Raw genomic sequence first — 27,314 nt, 5'->3', positions numbered from 1 at the left:
CTTCCGGCGCGTTGAACTGCCAGTGTAATGGCTTTGCAGAGGCATGCCTCTATTTCTACAAATTGAATTTTTTCATCACTATCGTCTGGCATATCTTCCGATAAAATCAACAACATTAATGCCTAGGGAGTAACAAGTGCCTTTATGATAAATTCTTGTATATGTGTAAATATGTATAAATAGTCGCGCTGACTGCCTTTAATGCAAAAAGTAGGACACCAGCCTTGAGCAGTAAAATTTTGGTGAATACAAATAATTTGGTTAAAGTGTCAGCCACATGCGGAGTAATAATAAAAGATGGATTAGCAATATTTCAACAGCTTTAAGCATATTTCTTTTTCTTTGCGTACACAGACTTTAGTTCCTACTGAGATACACATATTAGTCGAGTTGTGTATGTTCGCTTTCATTCATATCTATCAGCTGTTGGGCATATATGGTATTCCCAAACTACCCCTTACCCACCGAAATCTTCGTTGGCATTTCCAAAATATGCTGTGGCGAAATATTTTCGCACCCTCAAAGTGTCAGTTTCGAACTGTCAACATTTTCTCTGCGGCCAAATGTTGCGCGTTTTATTGGCCTCATGACAACACACATGTACACGGAGCAATTGGAAATCGAATAACCAACATTTGGCATTCGCCCGTAGCTGTCTTTTAATGTAGTACCTCTGCTAAATACATTTCACTTTTTGGGGTCAATAATGGCAAATAGCACATTCGTAACTCATACTCGTTTCAGCGCTTGTGGAAATAACGTACATTCTTTGACTTACAAATGCGTATGTGTTGTGTGGTCCATATAATCGTGCCTTCTGGGGCATGTAAAGATTTCGAAATATGCATTTTATATTGGCAGTGATTTGAATTTTTTCCAGCATAAATATTTCACCGTAATATTTATGTATGTTAATGTTGAGGAAGAGCTTTGGAAATTATTTAAATTTCAGAAAATATATATTTTTTATATGAGGTGTGTTAAAAAAATAACGGGAATTTTCCTTTTTTAGTATTTATTCATTCGTCTATAATATGTGGTCGCCTTCAAAATAGTCCCCATTCGAGACTTTTAGAGGAAGAGATTTGGAAAATGTTTAAATTTCAAAAAATATATATTTCTTATACGAGATGTGTTAAAAAAATAACGGGAATTTTCGTTTTTTTTTAATATTTATTCATAAGCCTGTAATAATGTTGTCGCCTTGAAAATAGTTCCCAATCGAGACTTTTAAAGAATTTTAAAGGTAGCCTTTATTTTTGGAAATAGGAAATCGTCATACGGAGTTATGTCTAGCGAATATGAAGGCTGAGGCATAGGTTGAGTATTGTTTTTGACCAAGAATTGACGAACAAGCAACGAAGTGTGAGTTTTTATCAAATGTAAATTGCCAAGCTCATAAAAACACGTCTAACCTCAGCGGCTATAAAGCGGCTGCAAAGTAAGGAATGAATACAGCTGAAAATTTTGTCGTACTTCAGGGACATGTATATCAATGCAATAAACAAATTTAAGAATAGATCTCTCCGAATCCGTGAAATTTTACAATTCTCATTATTTTTTGAATACCCCACATATGTTAAGGTAGAAGAAGACCTTTTGTATTTATTTAAATTTGTCAATTATATTATATTCTTATATAATCAAGTACACAAGTGAACATCATACCCTTTATGAATCATAATAAAGCGCTTAGTGACAGTCGCTCTCAACGCTATCAGCATTTGATTGCGTCACACTTCATTAAAATCGCCTCCACCGCCAGCAAACAAACAAATCACAACTAATTGCAATACGCGATAGCCATGGCCAATGACAATTACAATAACACAAACATAACGGCATGACTTTGCGGTAATTATGTGCCGAGTATATATATGCACATACATATATTTGTGTATAAGTACTTGTGAGTAATCGCTACGCCACTTATCGCACTTCAGTTGTTGCGTATACGCCACCGGTGATTAAAATTTGCAATTGACAAAGTGACGGTGACGAAATGCGATGCCCATTGCTGGTGGCGTGTGTGCGCGTGTAACACCCACACAGTTACATATGCTAACACAACCTAAGGTCACACACACACACACACACACACACACATGTATGCAACAACCAAAGTGCTGTTACATTTATAGACAAGCCCAATGGCACGTACCACAACATATTTGCATGCTTGGGATTATTGCATGTGCCGCTGCATACTTTTAGGCGTTTATGCGCGCTTTCATTGCGTGTTAGTTGCTGTGCTATATTTTTTCACATCTCATATTGACACATTGATTAAAAATGTTTATCAAATGTCAATTAAGTGTAACACTTATAGTACGGACACACCGCTTTGCTTATCAACGCGCATTTTAGCTGAAAAACAACAACAACACTACTGGATTTTAGTGTGTGTAGTCCAAAATAACTTTATTCGATTTATGTGTGTCATAATTGTGTGCCGATTTCCTTTGGCTTGAACTAGGGCATAACAGCGTACTCGTTTAAAGAATTTAGTTTTTCAAAATACAAAAAAAAAGTAAGGAAAGGCTAAGTTCGGGTGCAGCCGAACATTTTATAATCTCATAATTTATTGTTACATTTTTATTAAGATAACACACAATTTGACCCAATTTGAAAATCATATAATTAGGAATATGAGAGCTAGGGGAAGTTATGACACTATTAGAAGAAAAATATTTCCTCTGAATTAAATTAAGATACCTGAGAGACTTACCGAAATCGGTGAGAAATTAACATGGGGTACTGAATTCTTCATATTCGATATTGGAGGCTATTTTATTTCGCTGTCTTCATTGGTTCCTTATGTATATATTATAAAGTGAAGGAATAAGTAGGAGTTCAAAATTGAGTTACATGGGAAGTTGTCGTGGTTGTGAACCGATTTCATCCATTTCCACACGTGTCATCAGGGTGTCAAGAAAATATTATATACCGAATTTCATTCGAATCGGTCGAGTAGTTCCTGAGATATGGTTTTTAATCCATAAGTGGGCGATGCCACGCCCATTTTCCAATTTGTAAAAAAATCTGAGTGCAGTTTTCTTCTGCAATTTCTTCCGTAAAATTTAGTGTATCTGACGTTTTTCGTTAGTGAGATAACCCACTTTTAGTAATTTTCAACCTAACCTTTGTATGGGAAGTGGGCGTGGTTATTATCCGCTTTCAACTATTTTCATGGTGTGTGGTGGGGTACGTAAGAGAATCGACTGCAGAAAGTTTGATTTATATAGCTTCGTTGGTTTGCGAGATATATACAAATAACCGATTTTGAGACGGGGCTACGCCCACTTCTCCAAAAAAATCATATCCAAATATATCACTTCCTAGTGCGATCCTTTATTCCAAATTTTTCTTTTATAACTTTATTTATGGCTTAGTTATACACTTTATGTATTTTCGGTTTTCGTCATTTTGTGGGCGTGGCAGTGGTCCAATTTTGCCCATTTTTGAAGGGTGCTAAGGAATATGTTTTCCAAGTTTCATTAAGATATTTCAATTTTTACTCAACTTTGACTCTTCTCGTCACCCTCATTATTTTGATATATATAACCCTATATCTAACTCGTTTAGTTTTGGCTGTTACAAACAACCGTTATTTGAACAAAACTATAATAATCTCTTAGCAACTTTGCGAGACTTTTGTTGCGAGAGTAAAAAAAAATGCCACGGCTCATATTCCCTCTAAACCAACCATAAAATACACCTCTCAGTAATTTAGTTTTCTTTTCTTAAACCCAGCTACCTACAGCAGCCACACTTAATACATACTCTGTGCCACATTCTTCATGCCCATATTTAATCATTTACAACTACAACAAATTTAGTGAGTGTGCGTGTACGCGCAAAGTATTTGTGTATTTGCAGTTTAGCGTATTTTTCAATTATCATTTTTTGCATCTATTAGAAATTGTTATCCATTGGCTCTTCTTCTTCCTCCTCTTCGTAGACCGGTTGCTCTTCCTCTTCCACCATTTCTTCTTCAACGATTTCTTCCTCAACACGTTCGCCTATTATTATCTCCTCGGCCAGTTGATACAGCTCACGCATATCCTGTTGATTTAGTGAAAAGTAAAGACATTTTGTTTTGTTGTTGTTGCTGTTGCATAGTTTTTACTCACCGATGCTTTCTGCAGCATAAGTATCTTATCATCATGATAGCGTAACTGCTCAAATTGTGCTTTGGAAATGAGATAACCGCGCTCCACATCAAATTCCATTTCTTCCTCCAACTCGGCGGCATGGCGTCGCTTCGATTCGCTTATGGTGCTACCCTGTTCGTAGATCTCCGATTCAGTGGAAACATCAGAAGCGTCATCCAAGTATTTGCGTCTTTGCCGCTCTTCCTTCTCGCGTTCGGACATTTCTTTGGCCGCCTCCTTGCTGATGGCCGGCTCGAATATGCCCTCGGTTTCGGCTTGTATGATATCTTGCACATGTTTTTGTATTACAGCCTGCGTGGTAAATTGGAAAATATTTTTCGTAGTACATTCGTGTAATCAAATCTGCTTATAAGCTGTCTAATATATCTCCTACTCACCGTCTTTTCTGCTAGTTCTTTGGTGAGTTTGATATCTTTAGCAACGGGTTTTGGCTTAGCGCCCTCCTCTAATTCTTTGCAAATGCGTTGTTCAGCTTCGCGGAACCTTTTCCTGTAAAGTTAATTAGATGAATTATTAAGGTGCTTTCACTTCCTTAAACCGTGCTACATAATATGTAGATGGATGACAATAGTCTAAAGAAGGTTTGGTGGAAAAGTGTTTTACTATGAAGTGCTCTCAAAAAGAGCTATAGGTTGCGGTGTGTTAATTTGATTTTATAGTAGCTTTTTCGATTCGTCACCCTTGGGTTGCTGTTTTAACTTTGCTCTCTTGAAAAAAATTTTCCTAGGAAAGCAAAAAAAAGTATACAATAGTCTCTGTCTGTGCTTTGTCTTTGTCATGAACTAGTAGATATAAGTTAAGCTAGTAGTTTGTTCGTTTCGTTTCTCTCCAAGTTTTGGTAAATTTAATACTATAGTGTTGAAACATAATGACGGTTATTGTACGAGAAATATTCTTATTTGGCTCTTCAACATTCTTACGGGAAACCGAAGGGAATCTTTTGACTTTTTTGGTCCTGCAGTATCGTTGTGATAGAGAATCAATGGATAAGTAGACATATATAATATCCTTCAGAACTACTGCTTTGAATAGTTTCAGAATTCGCTACAAATCGGACAAGTACTTCAGGGTGTTTAAGTAAAATAACATGGATAACAAAAAGTATAAAAGTTCATATAATTCAAACGATATTCCACATATTATTTTTCAATACCACATACTAATTAATTCACTTACCTTGCACGCACAATATTCAATATATCCAATTTATCCGATGTGAATGGCGTTGGTATGCGCAATGAGCGCTCCTTCATTTTGGCGCGCTCTTCCTCAAGGAAGCGCTTCAGGTCCTGTTCACACTCGCGCCAATCCTCATTGTCGATGCTGCGGAAATGGGAGATATTAAATACAATAAATGAAATAGTAAAGAGTTCATTGCACCGGCTGTTAAAGTAGGTGAAACTTATGCACATCGGAAACATTATTCCTCAGCACTTGCACGTGTTATAAAAGTGCATAAATTAGTTAAGTAGCGTAGTTTTCCATAGTCTAGCTACGCTAAAAATATACATTTTATTAACAGCTGAAATATAATTAGAATTAACGCGAAGCGCAAACAGGCTTTCCGCTTAACCAGTTAATCCTAACAGCTACCGGTTCAAGGTGCGCTAATACTACTCTTTTGTATGAGAATACCAGGTATATATGGTTGATGAAGTAGATACATACATACAACTTCAAAATAAAAAGCAAATTAATTATACTTGTCGCTTAAACAGCAGTAGAAACGTGTTAAAATCCAAACCGAAGCCTGACAAATTAATTAAGAGAAGCGAAGTATAAGAAAATGAGAGATAGAGAGGCATAGCGAAAAAATGTGACACGTGGGATGAGTGCGAAAAAATTGAGTCTGCTTCTAGGCGTTGTAGCATATATTCATCTATATTTTTAACCACGCTCTTAGCTGTTATTCATCATAACCTCGCTTTAAAAAGATTTTAATGTGAACGACATAACAGCTCGACGCGTTAATTCTTAGCAAAACAAGATTATGCAGAGCATGGAGTAGCATCAATGCATTATACTTATTAAAAGAACAGTACATCATAAATTAGCTGTTCTGCATATCAAGTTTATCGTCTTGACATTTAAGCCAGCAACAAATGAGTAATTTTTCAATTAACGTATACAAGTTGACCTACCGCAATAAATCCATGCCGCGTTCAGCATCTTCGCCCTTGTAACGTTCCTCAAGTTCATTTTGCTCCTTTTTACGTTCTTTTAATTTTTCTACGCGTTGTTGTTCCTCCTCCACATACTTTTGCCTTTCACGTTCCCATTTCGAGCCTTGTGCCTTTAAACGTTCTGCATTGCGTTCACGATTGGTTTTGAGCTAAAAGTGTTCGAATGATTTTATTTCAATATTTTCAAGTAGAAGTTATTCTCGCTTAGTAATTCACCTTAGCACGCTCCTTTTGTATCTCTTTATTCGCAATTTTATTGACAACAAATATTGGATCATCAGCCAATTCGGCAGGTATTTCGTCAGTTTTGCCCTCGATGATTAGCAGACGCTCACGTTCCACTTCGCGGAGCTGGAGATTATGAAAGACTCAATATATTGTGATTTTATGTAATATTGTATTGTATAAAACTGAAATATTTGATTATATGTTGTGATGGCAGATTAGACGACGTACAGAATGGCGTAAGGATAGTTATATGATTCTCCTAAAGATCTGTCATGTTGAAGGTATATATGAAAACTGTCAAACATAAAGTTTTCATACTCTTAATTTAGTCATTGATCTAATTAACAGCGATTATTATTTAATGGAGTTAATTAAGGTCAATTGAATAAACTGATATCTGAGTGCCCTTATTATGTCAATTAAGTTCAGAAGATTGCATATGAGCTTTATTTGTATGAAAACATGATATAATATTACATCACGTCAAAAGCTAGACATTTTTTTATGTACATAAATATATATGGCTGTATATATATATATATATATATGACCACAAGTGTCTTATTTGTATAGCCCAGTTAAATCAAGTAGGAATTTTATTTGCATGACATCTTTTCATATAACTGTCAAACTGTCAATGCGCCTTGGCCGCAAAAATATTATAAAACAACAATTCACAACTGTTTTATAGAGGTAATAACCATTTAGTGATTTGACAGGTTTTTACATGTCAATAAATGAAATGAAATATATTATACAAATATTGAGTGAGTTTCAGTGAGTATAATGTGACTCTAAATTGACTTGAACTCTTCTTTTAGTATAATGAAAAATATGATTAATTTGAAATTTTTAATAATTAAATATTCGTGGATTAGTTATGAAAGACGGTGTAGCTGTTTGGGTATTTCCAATGGCGATTATCCTATGAGGTACAAAGTGAGTACACTGGACAGTTCAAGCTTTTCAGGTGACCTGTCATGACTTTATTAACTTTTAAGATTGGAAACAATATTCTAGGGTTACCAAGCAATGGGTGTTTAATGGAATGGGAAGCTATTACAGTGATTAATTGAGGATTACACGGGATCTCACATTCCATGTTATATTTTCCTTGGTTTTTGAAAGAATTCTTCTAGTATTTCATCAACTGACGGAACAATATCCCTATGAATATTCATTGATGCTAGACCATTAAGCCTATCTTTTCGTCAATAGGTTTTAATTCTCCTTAAACTTCTTTCTGGTGATGCTATTGAAACGCCAATATGCGTAAAATCTTGAAAACATTCCCAAAAGACGTTTTGTTCACTGCTTCTAAAGCTTCGAGAGCATTCCGAAAATGCTTGCTTGAAGTTCGCTGTTTCCACATTTTCACCTCCGCAAGAAAGTTCTGAACAGTTGATCACCCTTTCATAAAAAGAAAATATTTCTTGAGCTTTTTTAGCAAACGTGTCCTATAATAACTGAATTTTCGCGAGGGAACTGTTATATTAAAAATACGTTGAGTAATAAAACTTTTCGTATACCCTCCCCAAAAAATTTTTCTGGATCCGCCACTGATTACATTGAATATATTTAAGTTTTAATGTTCAATTAACTAATGTCATGCAAATAATGATGACATACATACAAAATACATTTTATCTAATAGCCTATATTTAAATATGAAGTACGCTTTTTTAACTCGAACTTATATTTTGCTATCTTAAGAAGTAGTCGAAACTTTCAATAACTTTTGAATTTCAACTTCAGAATCACATTTTGATTTGCTTCAAGCACAAATAAACTATGCTTGCGCATTTCATGTCAAAACTGCATAAAAAACAATTGAGTGAGAATTTGAGCGCGCTCAATGTCACAGTATAAGTTATTTTAAGAAGTCAAAGGCCGCACATTTTTTACAAAAACAAATAACAATGCAACAGCAAGTAGATAACCAAAATTTTGTGGAAAATATGCTCACCATTAAAATGAAAATCCCTAACATTAACTGGCAATATCGATCGCTTAATTGCGTAGAGTCAAAAAGGACAAAAATGTCTGTCATTTAAATATGTTGTTTCTACTAAATTATGCCTATTTGTTTGGCCATATTGCAGCTATTACAGTTAATTAGTCATGCTCGAAAAAGTTTCAATTTACCGCGAAATTTTATTCCGAGTTTAATTGCTTGTCATTACAGTGTGCATATTTGTCAACTCACCGCTCTGGCGTTTATGCGACGCTCCAGCTGTAAGCGGCTCTCCTCCTCCAGTCGTTGACGCAGCTCGCTCATGAATTTGTGATCCGTCAGACGCACCACATTTGTGCCAATTAAACGCTCCAGGGCGGCACTTATGCGTGGCAGATTGAAACTGCAAAGAAAGGAGTTATGAATTAAATAAAAAAATCAGTTATGCGTTATAGCAAAAGAGAATTGTAGTAAAAGCGAATTCAAAATTATAGCAAAAGAGAGTTCAAAATTATAGTAAAAGAGAGTTCAAAATTATAGCAAAAGAGAGTTCAGAATTGTAGTAAAAGCGAATTAAAAATTAGAGCAAAAGAGAGTTCAAAATTGTAGTAAAAGAGAGTTAAGATTCATAGCAAAAAATTTTTAGTTAGTTATAGCACAAAAGCGTTCAAAATTATAGCAAAATATTATATTTTATAGCAAAACCTGTAGACACATTTTTATATAACAAATTCTTTAAAAATTTAATATTTTCTGTTTCACATTTTCAACTCTATTTACTCGTCCTTCACTGCAGCAACTTCGCTTGACTTTTTCATAACACTTTGTGTTCGTCGGCACTACACGCCTGAGTTCACATTGCAACTGTTTACGTGTCGCATTTTTGGCATATTTTTGATAGCTGTTGTCATGTTATGGAAACACCGAATAAACAAATAAAAACAGACGAAAACGAAAGCAAAAAAAAAACGAAAATGCCTTGGAAAAATACGCCGGTCGCTCGCTTTGGGTTACCCCCCAAAAAAAATGTTGCAAAAAGTTTTGTTTAGTTGATGGGAATTTTTCATGAATGTGCAAATTGTCGCACACATAATTGGAGGTATATACGAAATCTAGTTGCAAGGCTTTATGTGTCTATTTGTATATTATGGGTATATATTATAAATAACCCGGAAGTATATTTCGTTACCACAATTTGAAAAGATTGTAGATAAGAACGGAGACGCCAAGTATACTTGCAAATTAAATACTAATTAGAGAATTCGCAATTTATTTTATTTTTTTAATTTTTTGCTTCAGAGAAGATTTTAAATATGAGACAAATTTATGGTTTCCCAAGAAATACTTAGATAAAGAATACAGAAAATAATATGATTGTAACATTTTAAGGTGTATTGATAGTATGGTTATGGGTTCTAATGACCGTAAATACGTTTCGGTATGATTTAAGAGAAAACATAAATTGTTCAGATATCCCAACTATTTATAGAACATATAGGATCTGGAAAAGAGTTGTGGCCTTACAAAAAATAAATTAAATCGAAATAGCAGCTGAAACCACTTTTCATTTCCATCCAACTCATTTCATTAAAAACGTAGAATTTTAATCTCAGTTCTGTGTGAGTTAAGCATTAAGAGGCTTCATATTAAATGACAAAACTACCCACACTGTGAGTTTATATTGGTTCGTTTTGGTTTAATGTCCGCACATTTGCCGCCTACTGTGTGTTCTTAAGCATTAGCGCTTACTGTTACTTTCGCAATCCTTTATTTGCGCCATTAATATTAGGATTTAAGCGCCACAAAGTGACAACACAACTTAACGACGAATGACTAAAAGTCATGCCACAAATGTGGTAGATACTAAAATGTCTTGCCACAGCGAAAATCGCGTGGTACTTTATGACATTTGTCATACATGGAGGCTATGTTTTTTTTTGTTTTGAACTTTTTGTTGAGAATCGTAAAATTCTAGTTTAGATATTATGAAAATGAGTACACTTTCGCTTTTTTTATTGCCTGCGATTTAAACTTAGATTGGAGTTAGTTTTCATAAAGTTTCTCACATTAGCAGGCACATAAAGGTCTACATGTTCACCAAGTTTGGTTTCAATGACCCAGCATATATAATACAAGTAGATAGATATTTAAGGAAGTATACTTAATGAACATATGTCGGGAAGGATAAAAAATAATTATAATAAAACCAGGACGAATATTGAACTTAAAACACCCCTCACTTGAGTTCCTATATCATTAATAAGTACATATGTGCATATAAATATAGCATTATCTGCATTTCACCCTTGACACTGACTTTCGTTTATTACTGTTATGTTGACAAAATATTACGTATACGTATGCATGTGTGAGCAGGATGACATTGAAAGTTCTTTATTAGTGTGTTTATGTATGTCTGCGGTTGTTGCATTGCCAAAACAGTTTTACCGTTATCGCTTCTAATGCACTTTATCACGTCATAGTATCAACATTTCAATTCGTTGCGAAGCTTAGTGTGAGTTTGTAACTGTAGCTGTTTAAATGAAATTCTAAAATTGGTGCGACAGTGCGAGTATAGGGTGGGTCAATATGAACTTTTCAACAAACTTATTTGTGTTGATTTTTTTTCGACGAATAAAAATTCTGATTAAAAGTTTAGATGAATTTCAGCTATTTTGAGTACAAAATGTGAAATTTTCTCTACATTGAAAATTATTTTTGATTTTCGCATTGATTACGAATATTGCAAAATGTTGGAGTTGGATTTATTTTAACGAGTCTACAAAAATATTCAGCAGAGAGTTTAATTTTAGCTGCTTGAAGTGAGCGAAAATTTTGATTGGTAGTTTTAGAAAACATAATAATTATCGCAAATTTTAGACAACTTTGGTTTGAGTTAAAAACTCAAATTTTATGAAAAATATTTATTTTTGAATTTAGTTTCGAAATGTTTATGCTAATTTCGAAGTATGCTATACATAGTTCTCTATCTAGTATTTTTACACACTTCTATTTACTTTTACCATAAATATTTCCAAGACTTTAACTTAAAGTTATCGATACATCGCATTGGACGCCGAATTTCACTCTCCTTATGTTTTCAAGCACACGTCCACCGTATTTGATGACATGAGAAATACTTATTAGTAAGTATATAGCTTGAAATTCTGCTTTATGTACATATATAAAAATAAGTGAGCTTGTGTGTTTACATACTACACTTTGTGCAATTGATTTATAGGTTGACATATTTTATTAGCCATGTTTCTTGTTCGTGACCCACAACCGTAAAATTTGAAGGGTTTTAGCGCTCAATGATGGCTACTAGCACATGTGTACCCATAAGTCTACGCTGTGACTTTGAAAGTCGCAAAGGGTTGATGCATAGCAAGTTATTTTGGAAATCAACATTTGTATTGGCTTTGATGTCTGTGAGTGAATACTATTATTGGAGGCCTAATTTAGGAAATGTCGGCAAGAAATATTTAAGGATACCCCAATTCTGTGGTTCCCATGTAAAAATATCCTCATATGTAAAAATAGGTAACCATTTTCAGATGGGACTGGTTCGTATTAAACACCTGGTAGGCTAATGCTGTTTAATGTAACATCTATCGATCATTAATATCGTCTCATTATTAGCGAACTGCTGGGGTTTTGAGTTTCTTTGTACTCTTTTATCTTTCATGTGAGCTCAGTAAGGTTGGGGGGACCGACGATATTTGCTTTGTTGCTGTCTATCTGGTCCGTCGTGAATCACAAGAGGTCTAGTGAGCTACTTGGGTTCAGTACGTTTATTCTATCTTTCTATTTTAAGCTGAACTATCCGTTGATTGTACGATTAACATTACTTGCGGCCTATACAACAATCGAAACTTTCTGGAAGATTTAGAAATAAAAAAACACGTCATTGATCTCCAGATTCAACTTATACAGCTTTTTGGAAGGTTCTTGGCACTTTGTCAATTCTTAAATATAACTGAGGAGATTTGTGGCATCACAAATAATATTTTTAATAGTCAAAGTTTTTTTTTCCTCTGGAAAAGCCATAGATAAAACCATAATCTATCTGCCGATCCATGTCAGCATTGGATAAACAAAATCAATTTGAGCCCTTCTTTCGTCCACAAGAATATTTTTTGCATGACTATCTAGTACTTTCTGCTGGGTTTAGGCACCATGACAAAGTGTTTCCACCTCAAACAAGAACTCTAAGTACACTTTAATCTTCTTCTAACCATTTGAAATTGGCCTCGGTACAATTCATCTTATCGAGAGTCATCATTTCAATCAAACATTTATCAAACGATCTGTTATCTGCCATGATGAAAGCAAATAAATTTAAATTTCCATCACCAACAAGCATTTGTACACTTTCTGTCCGTCTGCAGCTGAATGCCGACTTGCTGTATGAGTATGAGAGCACGCACAAAGAGCAGCGGCAGGTTAAAATCATAGCGTGTTGCTTATTGCTCGGTTGATTGATTTATTTAGACAGCATGGCAAATATCAGCCGTTAACAGCAGACTACATACAGCGCTGCCTATGCGGCATGTCAGTACAAGTAGCAACGCCTGTTGGTAGGCTACAAATATGCAAGACATAGAAATGTGCACGAGCAGAGTGGGTCACAAGCTCTCGCGATGGAAAACCAATAACCAACAATGAGCGTGACAAACGAATTGATTTTTAATATCACCTGTAAACGCAGTTTATCATGAAAGCGTTGTTTCTGCTTATTTATTGCTATTGGTGAAAGTTGTATGCGGGCGTTGCATGAAGGCGTGAATGATTGCGCAAATGAGCCGCTTCGTTTATTACGCTTGATAAAAGGTGTGTGTGTGCTGTTAATAGCTAAACTTTTAAACGCCCTTTTACACTCGAAGTTTTAGAAGACTATCTGCACTGTGTGTTTTAAGCACATGGTAGACACAATGATTTAGCTCTTTGGGTTTGGAAATTTTTTGCGTAAGCAACATACTGTTTTTAAGTATGAGGCAATTTCAAGCAAAAGAAAACTTCTGATTTATGTAGGTGCAAAGTAAGACATTAAAGTTTGTTATGTAAACAACGATTTTATCCTGTATTAATATTCGGGGTCACTAAACTCAGTCGAAAACTTATCCAGTCTTATTAATACCACAGATTTGTAGTTGGCATTAGCATTTGCTAAATGTGAAAATGTTTACTTTTTGTTGAATATATGCTTGAATATCGTTGAAATAAGTTTAAATGGCGTCGAATAAAAGATTCTTAAGTGGATTGTAATTCTTGAACAAGCTGTTAATCTTGATAGAGTTGGTTGGTTACGGTTTATAAGGGTGAAAGGTGAGTGACTTAGTGGTTTTTATTGTTAAATTCATTTTTGTAGACTTTATTTTTAATTTGCCGGATTATGAAGACATTAGATTGTGTTGAGAAACATAAATCAGAATATATAGAAGAATAATTAGAAGATTCACATAGGTCAAACTAAGATTTGAAAACATGGATGGGTTTTTATGTTTTTCCTATGAAATTAGCTACCTTAAAAAATCCAAAATAAATTCGCGTCTGTTTCGGTGATGAAGAGTCAAATATTTTCAGAATGAAAAATGTAATTCAGATTGTTATGTTCTAATTCTCTGTGCTAATTAGAGCCGAAGGAAGACCTAACGGATGTCCCCAACGAACAAATCCCAACTCTACATCTTTCAACATATCTTCGTCTTGCTATATGGTACGGAGGCATATACAATGACAACAAAAGATACGAGTTTTCGAGAGAATTGTTTTGCGGACGATTTATGGTCCTTTGCGTAGTGGCGATGTACGAATACCACATTCTATGGAACGATGATCTGTATGAGTTTATGACGACATTGACATAGTTTAGCGAATCAAGAAGCAGCGCCTACGCTGGATAGGTCAAGTGGTCTGCATGGATGCGAACAGTCCAGCCCTGAGATTATACGATGCAGTGGAAGACCTCCACTTCGTTGCAGAGAGATTTGTTGAGGACTTGCCTGCACTTGGTATCACAAATTGGTACCAAACAGCGAAAAAAATGAAAGGCGCGCTGTTGTTAATTCAGCTATAATTGCGTTTCGGTGTCTACACTAATGAAGAAGAAGATCCCTAAAATGATTTCGATGAACGTAAAATAAAATGGATCAAGATAACAAATGACATAAATATATTCAAGAATAACTATCGATTATCGAAACAATGCACCGTGTTTCAATCAATGAAAACGAATCAATGAAAGGACTTCCACGCGCTTGTGTATACACCGTATTCTTCGGTGGATCTGATTTCAATGGTTTTTTATATTTTACTGTAAGCCCTCTAAAAAATATATATTTTTAATAATTATTCAGAATATATAAATCTAATAATAATTCTTGATAATCAGATAACTTCTTCTTAACTAATTAACACACAAACTTTTACTTAATTTAAAGTTTCGCCCACTTTAATATATAAATCAAGTTTATATTGACTGTATGACACTGTTACCTTGGCGCTGGCTCGAGTGTGCATTGCACATAATCCGACAAATAAGTGGCACCCTCTGCATCGGCCACCGGTGTGGCCAACCGTTGTTCCTCCTCCCGCGAAATACTGACCGAACTGTGCTTGGCCAACAAATGTGCCTGTTCCTTTTTAACGGACCATACACTGCTGCGTCGCCTATCACTACTACCACCACTGCTGCCAACCGCGCCTTGCTTGGCGTCCCTCTGCTGCTGCATGCCGAGTTGAGCAATTAAAACTTTCGACTTTTACAGCTTTTTTAACACTTTTGTTGCACTTATCATTGCACTGCGTAATTGTTGTTGTGGTTAAAGAGAATAATTTTGCTGCGCAAACTTTGGTGTTTCTGTATTTTATAATTACCAAATTATGGCATTTTGCTTGACGGCCGAAGCAAGCTCAAAGCCACCGAATGCAATAAAGCTAGTCTTCAAGGTACAACAACAATACGCATGCCATGCATGGAAATATTCACACTTTATTGTTGTTGTTTCTACTTTTTTTTTATTTTTGTTGCCTTGGTAGGTTTTCTCGGATTGCTGACTTTTGTGAAACGGTCTAAGTTGTTAATGACACACGACTGACACGTTGCGCCAGTCACTGTCACACGAGTAGCTGCGTTGGCAGTTAGCTAAACGAGATCGTTATGTCGCTATAAAAATAAAATAAAATAAGAAAATAAAAAATAGAAACGGAAAATCAACACTCTGCTCTTCTCTTCGCATTCATTCTGCAAAATCCTTCATGTAAGGATTTTACATGCTGTTGGATTTTATTGCATTTCCATTCAATGTTGTTTACTTTTGTTTTGGTCTTTGCCATTATATTCCTTTATTTTATTCGTTTTCTCGTTCTTGGAATGAGGGGGGAACGCAGGGCGCGTGCTGCAGTGCATGCATAAAATATTGTTTACTGTGCTGCGGCATGGAATCTCTTCGTTACAAGCCCAGTTAGTTGGAGAGACACAGTCAAAACACTAGCAAAATGCTAGTTCTCACAACTGTCAGGGGGCATTGTGTGCGAAAGTAGTAACTAATAAAAATAACATGCGTATGCGGCATTATTTGCATATGAAAATAAATATTATGTTCGCACATATGAGAGACAATTTGATTGCCTACATTCATATATGTGCTGGAGCATGCGATTTTGTTAATAGAAATGTCTGTTTTTATAATTAATGCCTGAAATGGACGCAGAAGACTGCTGAGAATCAATAAACTAATTCTAGAATATTTCTTTAACTCAAATGACGGAATATTTTTTGGCTCTAACGAAAGATAGTATATTAAACAAGTAAGGAAGGGCTAAGTTCGGTTGTGACCGAACATTTTATACTCTCGCAATTTATTTATTTAATTTTATCAATATAACAAAAAATTTGACCCACATATTCGGCATATATATGGTATAAAATCCATTGAAAGTTGGAAACCCTAATATTAGGTTAGAAGCACCGAGGTCGTAATGTTCGATACATGGGGCCTTGAAAACCTATAGTTCGATTTCGGCGATTTTTAGAAATGGGCTGCCACTATAAACGTAGTATTTATGCAAAGTTCTGTTCTGATATCTTCATTAGTGCCTACTTTACATATTGTAAAGTAAACTATTAAGGTCGACTTCAAAGTTCTGGTATATAGGAAGTAGGTGCGGTTGTGAACCGATTTAACCTATTTTCACAACATATCATTGGGATGTGGGATGTAAAAAATATTATAAAACAAGATCTATATTGGTCGAGTAGTTTCGGAGATATGGTTTTTGACCTTAAGTGGGCCACATCCACTTAAAATTTTGTATACTAATTTGGGTGGAGCTCTTCTGTACCTTCTTCAGGTTTCTGGTGTTTCCCTTACTGAATTAAAGCATTTTTAGTAGTTTTCAATATAACCTTTGTATGGGAGGTGGGCGTGGTTATAGTCCGATGTCCTTCATTTTTGGACTGTATAAGGTAGTACCTAAAAGAAACGATTCTAAAAAGTTTGGTTGATATAGGTTTAGTAGTTTACGAAACATGTACATGAAACTTAGTAGGGGCGGGGCCATACCCACTTTCCCAAAAAAATTACATCCAAATATGCCTCTTCATAGAACAATATTTATTTATGGCTTACTTTATGTGTTTTCGGTTTTCGCCATTTTGTGGGCGTGGCAGTGGTCCGATTCCGCCCATCTTCGAAAGCTTAGCAAGATATCTTAATTTTTACTCAATTTACAGCTTGCACAGACGGACGGACGGACAGAGAGGCATTCGGATTTGAACTTCACTCTTCACCTTCTGATCACTTTGGTATATATAACCCTATATCTAACTCGTTTAGTTTTGGGTGTTACAAACAACCGTTATGTGAACAAAACTATAAAACTCTCTTAGCAACTTTGTTGCGAGAGTATAAAAATTATATTTGAATGTCAGTGTTTTATGAAAACATAATTTTTTATATCTTAAACTGCTTACGGTTCTCAGGACAACAGAGGTTTGTTGCAGGCTAAATTTCTATAAGATAAAGATAACGTTAAAAGCTTATTTGAGGTTGAAAAAGTGGGATCATTTAGATCAATTGTACTAAGAAGTCGTGTACTTTGAGTGATCCTTTGAGTAAACTTAAGATGAAATATATATGATGGTTATACATAGTGTTGCTCCCGCGCACTATGCTACTAACTAAAACTGAGAGTGGATAGTTATTCTAAGAAATCCTAAATACGCTTCTTATTGATAAAATATATACTATTTTTTTCAAAACAACCATTGACCTTCAGTGTCCCACTGTTGCTACATATGTATGTATAAAGTACATTTGTTTTCTCTATCAATACAATTTTTCTACAAATTGAATTCTCACCTCGCGGCGTTATGTTTGACTTTTATTGCATTGCTCACTTTTTCATATTTTTTCTATTACCATATTTACTTTTATTGTCATTGAACTTTCACCCTTCAATCAGTTTGCTTTGGTGTGAGCTACCACATTGCGACATCGCAAAGAGATTTAGTTTCACAAGTTGCTTTGTCTTTCAATTTACACTCTTAATGGAATGCAATACTATTGGAAGTGCATTTCTTGATTTTAAAAATGTTTTTCCATATTTGAATTAAAAGAAACGGCGAGTGAAAGCAAGCAGTTTTAAGCATGGCAAAATGTGCACTTAATAGTTCATAAAAGAAAGGTTAATTCTACTTTTTGATTCAACAACTTGCTGATTCTCACTGTCTATTGACATACGTCAATCGTCCATAAACGGATATTACAAGAAAAGTTCGTCGTGGTAGACACAATATATTTTTTTTGTTATAATGGAATGACAATTCGAGATTTGTAAATAGTAATTGAGTGATAAAACTGACCACTAAAAATTAAACGCTTTCATGAAGGGCTTTCACTTTAAATTACTTTAAATGCATGAGCTTACTGCAGTAAAAGGAATAAAATCGCATTTTTACATGTTGATCATAATGGCTCGTGAGTCAAAGGTTCGCAATGGTCATATTAACTGCTTACTATATTCTTTAGAATTCCAGCATAAATTAAAAATATATTTTAACAGTAAGTCTACGATTTTCGAGGATTTAAATGAATAGTGAATTATTATTAGGATTCATAACAAGGAAATGTCACTTGTTGATTACTTGTATAGTTAAACTTTTCCTCAGCCTTTGTTTCTTTCTTATTTATTTTTTAAATCAAAAGCTTTTCATTTAACGGAGCTTTTATGGTTCAGCGCTTTTATGGTAGTGTACAATAAACAGTTAGTTGCGAGCTTTTTATGTGTGTGTGTTACGAAACCGGTTGGTGCTTTAGCTTAGGGTCATTTGCTATAAAAAGCTTTTCACTTACACTGTAAAAATGTTTGTAAATATTTTTCTAAAAGCTTATAGGTGGGCTCTTTCTACATATAGCATATTTGTACATTTAAATTTATGTGCATTGCTATATCTTACACTAGATTACAAGTTGAGACATTTTTTTTCTCATAATATACTACTTTTAATCATAATATACGCGAATTCAACTGATGAGGCAAACTAAAGAATTTATATATATAATTTATGATTATAAGAAGAAGTAAGAAATATTAGATAAATATTAAGGTATTAGATATTATGAGAGGTAAATGATTTCATACACGCAACCTATTTGTTTCTGTCGATGGTTCTAATATCTTCCAGCGCCAATATTTAAACCTTTAATTGGGTTGCAGTATAAAAATAAATCTCAACAAATGTGTTATTATTGCTTTTAAGGGGTTATATACAGTTAGAATTTTCAAAAAATCGGTTTTTTTTATTTCATTTTCTTAATGTACATATATTTAAGAATACACACAGAAAATTTCATATCGTTCCGGTGAATATTTTCAAAGTCACAAGCAAATGAAAAATTTGAAAAGGCGTTTCAGAGTGCTTTTAAGTACAAGGTCCAAACTTTAAACGCGTTTTTCTCAAAATGGTGTTTTCAAAGTCGGTGACCAACATTACTCGAGAACGACTAGACCGATTAGTCTCAAATTTTAACACGACCTTCTTAAATATATTTTTTAGTAATTAATCGAAGATTTTTTCTCTCCGATAAATATTTTTTTTTGTATAAACAATTCAAGGCCGAAATTTCGGTGAAGAATCGATTTTTTTTGAGAAACCGCCATTTTGTCAAAAAATTTTATTTTGCTTATTCCTTCGATTAATTACTAGATTTAACATTATTTTAACGAAATCTGTTTGGTTTTTTAATTTCGGATGATCCAGTTCCGAGATATAGTGGTCACCGCAAAACGTCTTTTTTGAGAGGAGCTCCTGGAGATCAGCTGTAGCTCTTTTTCAAATAAATATTTTTACTAGTACTAAGTCTTAAAATACAGTTAAAAGATACCATAATATGTGTTTAAATTTTTGGATCAATAAATTAAAAAGTTTTCTCAGAAAAAATTCTGGAAAATTCACTTTTTTTCGGCCGTCTAACTGTATATAACCCCTTAATACAAATCTAGTTGATATAATCGAATTAAATAAATACCTAATATATTGAAATTTTCTGTTTAGAGGACGGTGCGTATGAGTAATTTTTTAAAAACTAGCTCGCCTTAGTTAAAATATAGTTTGGCTTAAATGCTGTTTACAACTTTACTGCAATACTACATTCGACAGTCGCGTCTGCTATATAAAACATATACTCAAGTATTAAACAAAAGTAATCAACACTAATCCAAAGCCAAATTGTCAGAATTGAACTTTAGATTTCTCAATAATACTTTTCATTTTCATACTTGCACTTCACCAAATCGTTGTATTCAGCTGGCAGTAGCACATATTCCGGATCTAGTGTTTCAGATTTTGCGCGCCGCCTTTGCTGTTTGCCATTGTCACACTTGTTACGCACAAAGCGCACTTTGGCAGCTGACGCACGCTTAGCGTTTTTGCCTTTGCTGCCGCTGTGCTGATCGCGACGCATCACATCTGCACCATTGTCAGCGAAAGTTCCGCTAACGCTCTCCAACGGCAACTTGCCACGCCCACTGCCACTGCCATCACCACTCTCCTTCTCATTGGCGACGGCTTTCTCGGCGAAACTGTCGCGACGCCACGACGGCGTTAGCGTGCGTATAATATTCTCGGTATCACTGTAACCCTCATAATGATAGCGTTTACGCAAATTCAAACCGGAAAGAAATTCGAGCGTTTGCCACACGTTCATCGTGTTCGTCTCGAAGAAGTGCTCATCGTCGACTGACCATTCACCCGGGTGTGTGATGCGATTTGCCAACATCATTGTGACGGTGGTGTTGTTGTTGTTAATGTGCTGCATTGGTGGCGGCGGCGTTGCAGTTAGTGAAGAGTTCTGCGAAGACAGACGTCTACTGCCAGGTGTGTGTGGCATTGTGGCGCCAGCGGTGTGAAGGTGAAAGCACAAAATTCTATTCTCGTTCAAATTGCGCGCCGTTACACTCTGCGATTGCTCACTTTTTGTTTTTTTACTGTTGCATTTAGTTTATTTATTTTGATTGGCACTACCAAGACCAAACAAGTTTAATTTGAATTCCATTTTAAATGTAACTTTGTAATTGCAACTTGAATTGAGCACAAAATACGTTTCGAATTCGTAACACAAAACGCGAACACACTCGCTTGCCACAGCCTGCATATGCCCTTCAACGCTATGTTGTGTGCCGCTTTGCTGCAATTGTGTGTTTACTGCCGGCGCTTTTCACTTTTCACTTTGCGCTATTTGTGATCCTCACGTCTTGCTGGCGCACATCCACTTTCAAAACTGTTGTCGTTTTCATTGTTTTGACACCTTGACAGCAACACCTTGATGCGCGTCGTCCCTGCACGCCACTTCGTAACACTTACGCTCATACATGGCTTCCAACTCATACAACTGGGGTTATCACTAGGCGTTTGGGTGGGTGCTACGCAACAGTTAACAGTTGCGTGGCAGCAGGAAATTGTGTGTATATCAATCCAATCGAAAACCTGTATATTCAATAAGCTCACATGTCTATCTGTATATTAAAATATTTATAGATTTACTATAATAAAGCACTGTATTTTAAAAAAATAATTAAAACTTGTTGGGAAGGAGCTAATCTCCGGGGCAGTCTTATTTGATGAGTTGATATAGGAATATATGTATAAATTATTTTCTAAGGCTGTGTTCATATAAATCAGATATTAATCGAATGAGAAACTCCATTAGAAGTTATCCATATCTTCCAGAGAATCCCACCCATATATACATAGCGAACCGATAACTACCCGATTGCTTCACTATACGAAAATAAATTTACTATCATGTAGTACACTCTCCTAGAAGGCTTGTGTTCAAATTTCATTCGGACACATGGCTTTTAAAGGCTATTTTTGAGCTTTAGAAGGATGTCGTCGCGATGAGTGCCGGGTATCCTCGCTCCAAACATCAAGCTCAACATGGTCTTTGAGGCCACATGACAGCAGCGTTTGACGTTTGACGCTGTCCGGTGGAGTTTCGTGACGGTCGACGATTCACTGGAACACATCTGAAACCAAGGAACAGTCGAAATAGTTGACCAAACCAGAAAGGCCACCATGTTCTGGGGTGCAAATTTTTAGATCGCTATCGGACTGATGGAGAATATCAAAATTTGGGAATAACGAACATCTGAAACCAAGGAACAGTCGAAATAGTTGACCAAACCAGAAAGGCCACTATTTTCTGGGGTTCAAATTTTTAGATCGCTATCGGACTGACGGAGAATATAAAAATTTGGGAATAACGAAATGACAAAGCAATTAGGCTGCGATGCTTGAGATATATGTGGTCAAATCTACAAAATTCGATTTTTTAGTGAGTAATTTTACTTTGATCTTTTTAGACCAACATACGGTTAGCATGTTGCTAGACCTCCCTAAATAGATGAGTCTTAACAGTGTATTATTCTTAAGGAAAGTTTTCTACTTTTATCGAATCTCAAACGAAATCTTCGAAAAATTTTCAAAACAAGTGTGCTACAGAGAAGTCAATTAAAAAGTCATATTGTTTCCTGATTTCCATTGCAACACCTACCCACAACACTATTGCTTCAGATCAAAATCGAATGCACGGCATATTCAATCGAAATCAAAATAAATAGTGACACACAGTAGTCGCAATTTGCGAACTGAGAGCTGCGAACGGCAAGTGTGGCGTGACTGCACGTGACTTTTAGCTAAATTAACACCCTCGAAAAAAAAGAAAAAAAAATAAGAAACAAAATATATGCAAATGTCTGCAGCACGACACACTTCAAGAATTTGTCGACAATTGAAAGCGAAAGGAAAAAACTTTTGCCTGCCGTCGCTGGCGTTGGCGCCTAAAGGTGAAAGTTTTCCGAAAAGCTGTAAATTAAATGTTCGTTGTTTGTTCGCGATTTTTATGGCTTTTTTGAGTGTTGCACTTAAATAGTGGCAGCGCAATTTTGCGTCTCTCGGCTACGAACGAATTGTTTGCTGTTTGCTGCCGCAAAGTGTTTATAGCGACGCATAACTTGCAACACGTTGTTGCCACACAGCGTTGCATAGCGCGGCTGGCAAGTTGACTGGCTAATGGTGCTGCGCGGTTCGCGTTTGGGTGTAGCGGTGTGGTGTGCCATGGCGTGCCGCGGGGCGTGCTGGCGCTCACCTGCATACACACGCATACACACTCGTGTATGCTTTAGCTACACGAAAGTGTGGCAGCCGAAATGCCAGCACGTACCAATTGCACTTGGTGGGCGTTGTCGGTCACAAGGGAAATACCAAAACATAAAAGAAGTATTGAAGTTTGCTATTATAACGGCAAACTAAAATGCAAATTGATTTCCTCGCATGCGATTTTTCGCCGGTGCGGAAGGGGAGTCTAAAGTTGCAGTTTTGATTAAAGTTTGATTCGATTTAAAGTTATAACTTGCAAGAGTAAGTATTTGATGTCGTTTACAAAATATAAGTATAGGCGTGGTGTGTTTTTAAAAAAGTAACGGGAATTATTAAATTTATAAATTCACGGATTTGGAGTGTATAATTCTCAAAATTCAGGTCCAGACATGACGCTGTGTGAATTTTTCTTATTTCCAAAAATAAAGAGATCCTTAAAGGGCTATCGTTTTATAATATATTATATATATTAGTTCCTGTTACTCCTGCAAGGGCCACAATACGAGAAATAATTTACAGAGCCAAAGGCTACCCCAAAAATCGAGTTTGAGGGTGTTTCGACGATTGCAAGAAACGCTGGAATAAGTACATAATCGTATGAGGACTATTTTGAAGGCGATAACATTAATGAAAACTAATTAATAAATTTCTTTTTCAAAAAAACGAAAATTACCGTTATTTTTTGAACACAGCTCGTGTGTATGTATATTGATGTAGAAAATATGAGTTATTCAAGATAAATAAGGTTTATTTCCAAATTATTGCTGTTCCCCTCCCTTCTTGGGGAGTGGGTGGGATATCAAGTCTAGACAAACCGCCTTGAATAAGCTTCAACGAGTGTAAAACCTTTCGAGGGAATATCTTAAATTCCTGTGGAACATTCCTCCTTAATTAGATAATTCAACGGCAGAAGTATTCAAGCCATTTTCAACGGGAAAGACCAATTTAAAAACTGTTTCACGATATTACATAAATATACAAACTCCTTTTAGAAGTCCATGTAATAGATTTACCGACTAACACCTGCACTTGATAGTTCAAAAACCTAATGAAATTTATTGAATTTCTTACAATCAATCCATCGCCAAATTAGTGACTTCTAATGACTATGCCAACGAACTGCGAGCGAGTGAGCGAGTTCGGACAAAACAGCCAGCAACACGCTCGCGAAGTGTGGTCATTGCCTGGCCGCCAGCTGCTTGGATTATGATGCAATTTTCAACAGATTTTACATCAAGCTGCCACAAACTGGCAAGATATATGTATGTGCTTACAAGCGCTCGCATTGACGGTTGTTTGTACTGAGTTGCTTTGCGGCCACAACATAACTCCCAATCATTTGGCCAAGCAGCCTTGGGTGGGGCGCGTACCAAAGATAATGCGACTACAAGTTGATTATACTCGTACTCGTATATTGTTGTGTGGGGCAAACAACAACAACAACTAAAATGTAAACACAAGCGCTACGAAAAGTTCATAGAATATAACAAATTCATGTTACGAAATACGCTTGACTTGCTGATAAAGGAAATTCCATTTTTAGCTTCGATTTTTTGTTGCATTTTTTTCTTGCAGCGAAATTCCTGTTGTAAGCGACGTTCAAATTTATTGTTATGCTTAAATTTATTTTATAGAATTTATGACACCACAAATGTGGGCGAACCACTTGATGTGGATGTGGATGTGGAAAGTAAAATAAATCAATTACACTGGTTTAGTAATAATACTAGTTTACCAGTACGCATGCTTAGGCAGAAAATCGTTTCTAGGCATATGCGTTTGAAATCACAGTTTGGAAAAACTAAAACCCATTGGAAAAATTTCCAGGTTAGAACTAGTGTAATTTCGACAAATTTTAGTCAGTTTGGGATTGGCGATTTTAATATTAATGCTTAAAGTTTTGGCGATATGAAGATTGGAGTAAAAAACCATAAAAAATCAGCAAAAATAATACTCAGATTTTTTCCGAGTTGAGAGCCGTCTAGATGTAAATCCAGGTCCCTTCCTATTACGTACACTCGATTTCCGTCGAAACATCACCTAAAAATATCATTCACTTTGTTTTCATTAACCACCAGTACTAAGTTTCAAACTTCATTTTCATTGTTGGCAGTTAAATTCCACATTTACGCAGTACTTAGTCCTAGTTCGGGTTTTTACCCAAGATATGTGGAGAGGGATACTTTTCATTTCCTTTTGGTACGAACTATTGAAAGTGTTTTCAGGAAATAGAGAATGATTCTGCTAATTATAGAAAATAAATTACTTCATCACCCATACATTTCTCCAGATATATAGCGCAAGATCTTTGGAGCCGTCTGCGTGAGAGAGGAGTACCGAAGAATATGAAACCATGAACTGTATGAGATCTACGGCAATATGGATATAGTTAAGCACATAAAAATCCACCGACTGCGCTGGTTACGATGTCGTACGTAAGGAAGACGGTGCTTCAGTGAAAATCATTTTCGATTAGAGGCCCATATGTGGAAAGGGTAGCAAACGAACCAAGTGCATAGGGACCTGTCACTGGCGTGACTTGGCAAATATAGAGGCAACTGGCTAAGTTTTGTGTTCTCGGAACATACTGGCCCACGGTTGTAGTGCCAATGAAGAAGAAGATATAGCGTATATTTATAGAAGAACGAATAGAATAGTGAGTACATAGAAACAAACTAGTTCCTAACCTAGAAATTTCGCTGCGGGAACTTGGTGACTTCATGCGTATTTTTTGTTTCTAATCGCAATGGCAGTACAGCGGGAGCATAATAATAAAAACAAATGAGAAAAAAATCCTCCATTAACGCTCTAATTTATTCCGCTCGCGAATTGTAAGCAATTTATGCCTCTGATTGATTTACATTAACCGTCTCTGAGTAGGAAGAAAGGTGATTCCAACTTACTGGTGTCTACTAAATCAACTATGGCACGCTGAAATCGCATGAAACCAATCAACAAATCCGGCCATTATTGGCACACCAAAATTTCAACCACACACGATTATTGGCACGCATTATGCCTGAAGCTAAGCCAACGCAAAGAAGAAGGTAAAGTAATCTACTTTATAGCAATAACAAAGCGAAAAAAATAATAAAGAAGCAACAGCAAATACTCACGCTACGACTACGTCGGGATCCTCCCACCAGTTCTTGGTTGTGGGCTCTAGCAGCAAGCTTACACCGCGCCATCCTTTCGTGCGTGGCTGTATGCGAGACAAACGCCGCGTTTCAGAGAAACTTATTAATGTTGTGCGTTTTTTATTAGACATTTTGAGTTGGCGTGCTTGTGTGAGTGTGAGTGTGTGTGTTGTGTATGCGTTCAAAGGATATTTTCACTAAAACTGCCAATAAATAAATTATTTAATTCACCAAGCTTGCTTATGGCAGTATTAATGAAAATGCCTGTCTGTATCCTTTGTAGGTGCGAGTGCTTGCAGGTGTGAGTGTTTTTGAGTAGATTTACGCACCCGTGAACGTTGTTTGCCTTTATGTTTTTCACTGAATACTAAACGCGCCATACTTTTGTTCCGGTCCTTACGTTTTGACCTTTGCTAATTTACAACAGCAAAAACTACACTTGTAGCTACCACAGACGCATTGAGACTTGGCGAAATCATATAAATATATATATCTATATTCACAGGAATATTTATGCGTGTTTGCACAAAAACTAATTCACGTCCACCACAAAACACTAACGCGGCGAATTTGTTGTTTGCTTTATATTAAACAAATTATGCTAATTTACGATGAAAAAAATGTATAAAAAATATAAAAAAAAAATATATAAAAAAATGTAAAAAAAAGTAAAAACGTATATTATTTATTACAAAAAATCGTCTTATCAATAGATTTAGCGCGTACTTTTGTTTTCGAAAATATGAAAGAAATTTGAAGTATACAAATTTTGAAGTTTGAAAATTTTACAATTTCTGCTTTGAAGGTAAAATGTTGAGATTTCGAACAAAAACATCATAATATGTTGTTAGCATGTAAGAAATATGGTATTATGGTTTATTGATGATGGAGAATTTTATACGAAATTTATTTCAAGAAAGCGTAATCTATTATCTTAATATTTCTCGGAACATTCTACTTCAGTTTTACTGT

The 27,314-nt window shown here is 35.6% G+C and overlaps 1 protein-coding gene across 2 annotated transcripts; it reads right to left on the bottom strand.

Annotated features, from left to right (window-relative positions):
* Positions 1-3,794: 3,794 nt before the first annotated feature.
* LOC105218220 (calponin homology domain-containing protein DDB_G0272472) lies at positions 3,795-26,978 on the bottom strand. Of its 2 annotated transcripts, XM_011193657.3 has the most exons (9): positions 26,672-26,978; positions 26,322-26,407; positions 8,793-8,943; positions 6,575-6,709; positions 6,317-6,507; positions 5,352-5,498; positions 4,553-4,664; positions 4,134-4,466; positions 3,795-4,065 (listed from the first exon to the last, which is right to left on the bottom strand). In XM_011193657.3, exons 1-9 carry the CDS (start codon positions 26,720-26,722, stop codon positions 3,916-3,918), a joined length of 1,356 nt encoding a protein of 451 aa, XP_011191959.1. In that variant the 5' UTR covers positions 26,723-26,978; the 3' UTR covers positions 3,795-3,915. The 2 variants fall into 2 exon arrangements, with proteins under 2 accessions (XP_011191959.1, XP_011191957.1); XM_011193655.3 differs by lacking the exon at positions 26,672-26,978 and having other exon boundaries at positions 26,322-26,570.
* Positions 26,979-27,314: the final 336 nt, after the last annotated feature.

The sequence above is a fragment of the Zeugodacus cucurbitae genome, chromosome 3 (genome assembly GCF_028554725.1).
Source record: "Zeugodacus cucurbitae isolate PBARC_wt_2022May chromosome 3, idZeuCucr1.2, whole genome shotgun sequence".
Lineage (NCBI taxonomy): Eukaryota > Metazoa > Arthropoda > Insecta > Diptera > Tephritidae > Zeugodacus > Zeugodacus cucurbitae.
Note: the sequence above shows the minus strand (reverse complement) of the source record. Positions and strands in the feature narration are given on the sequence as shown.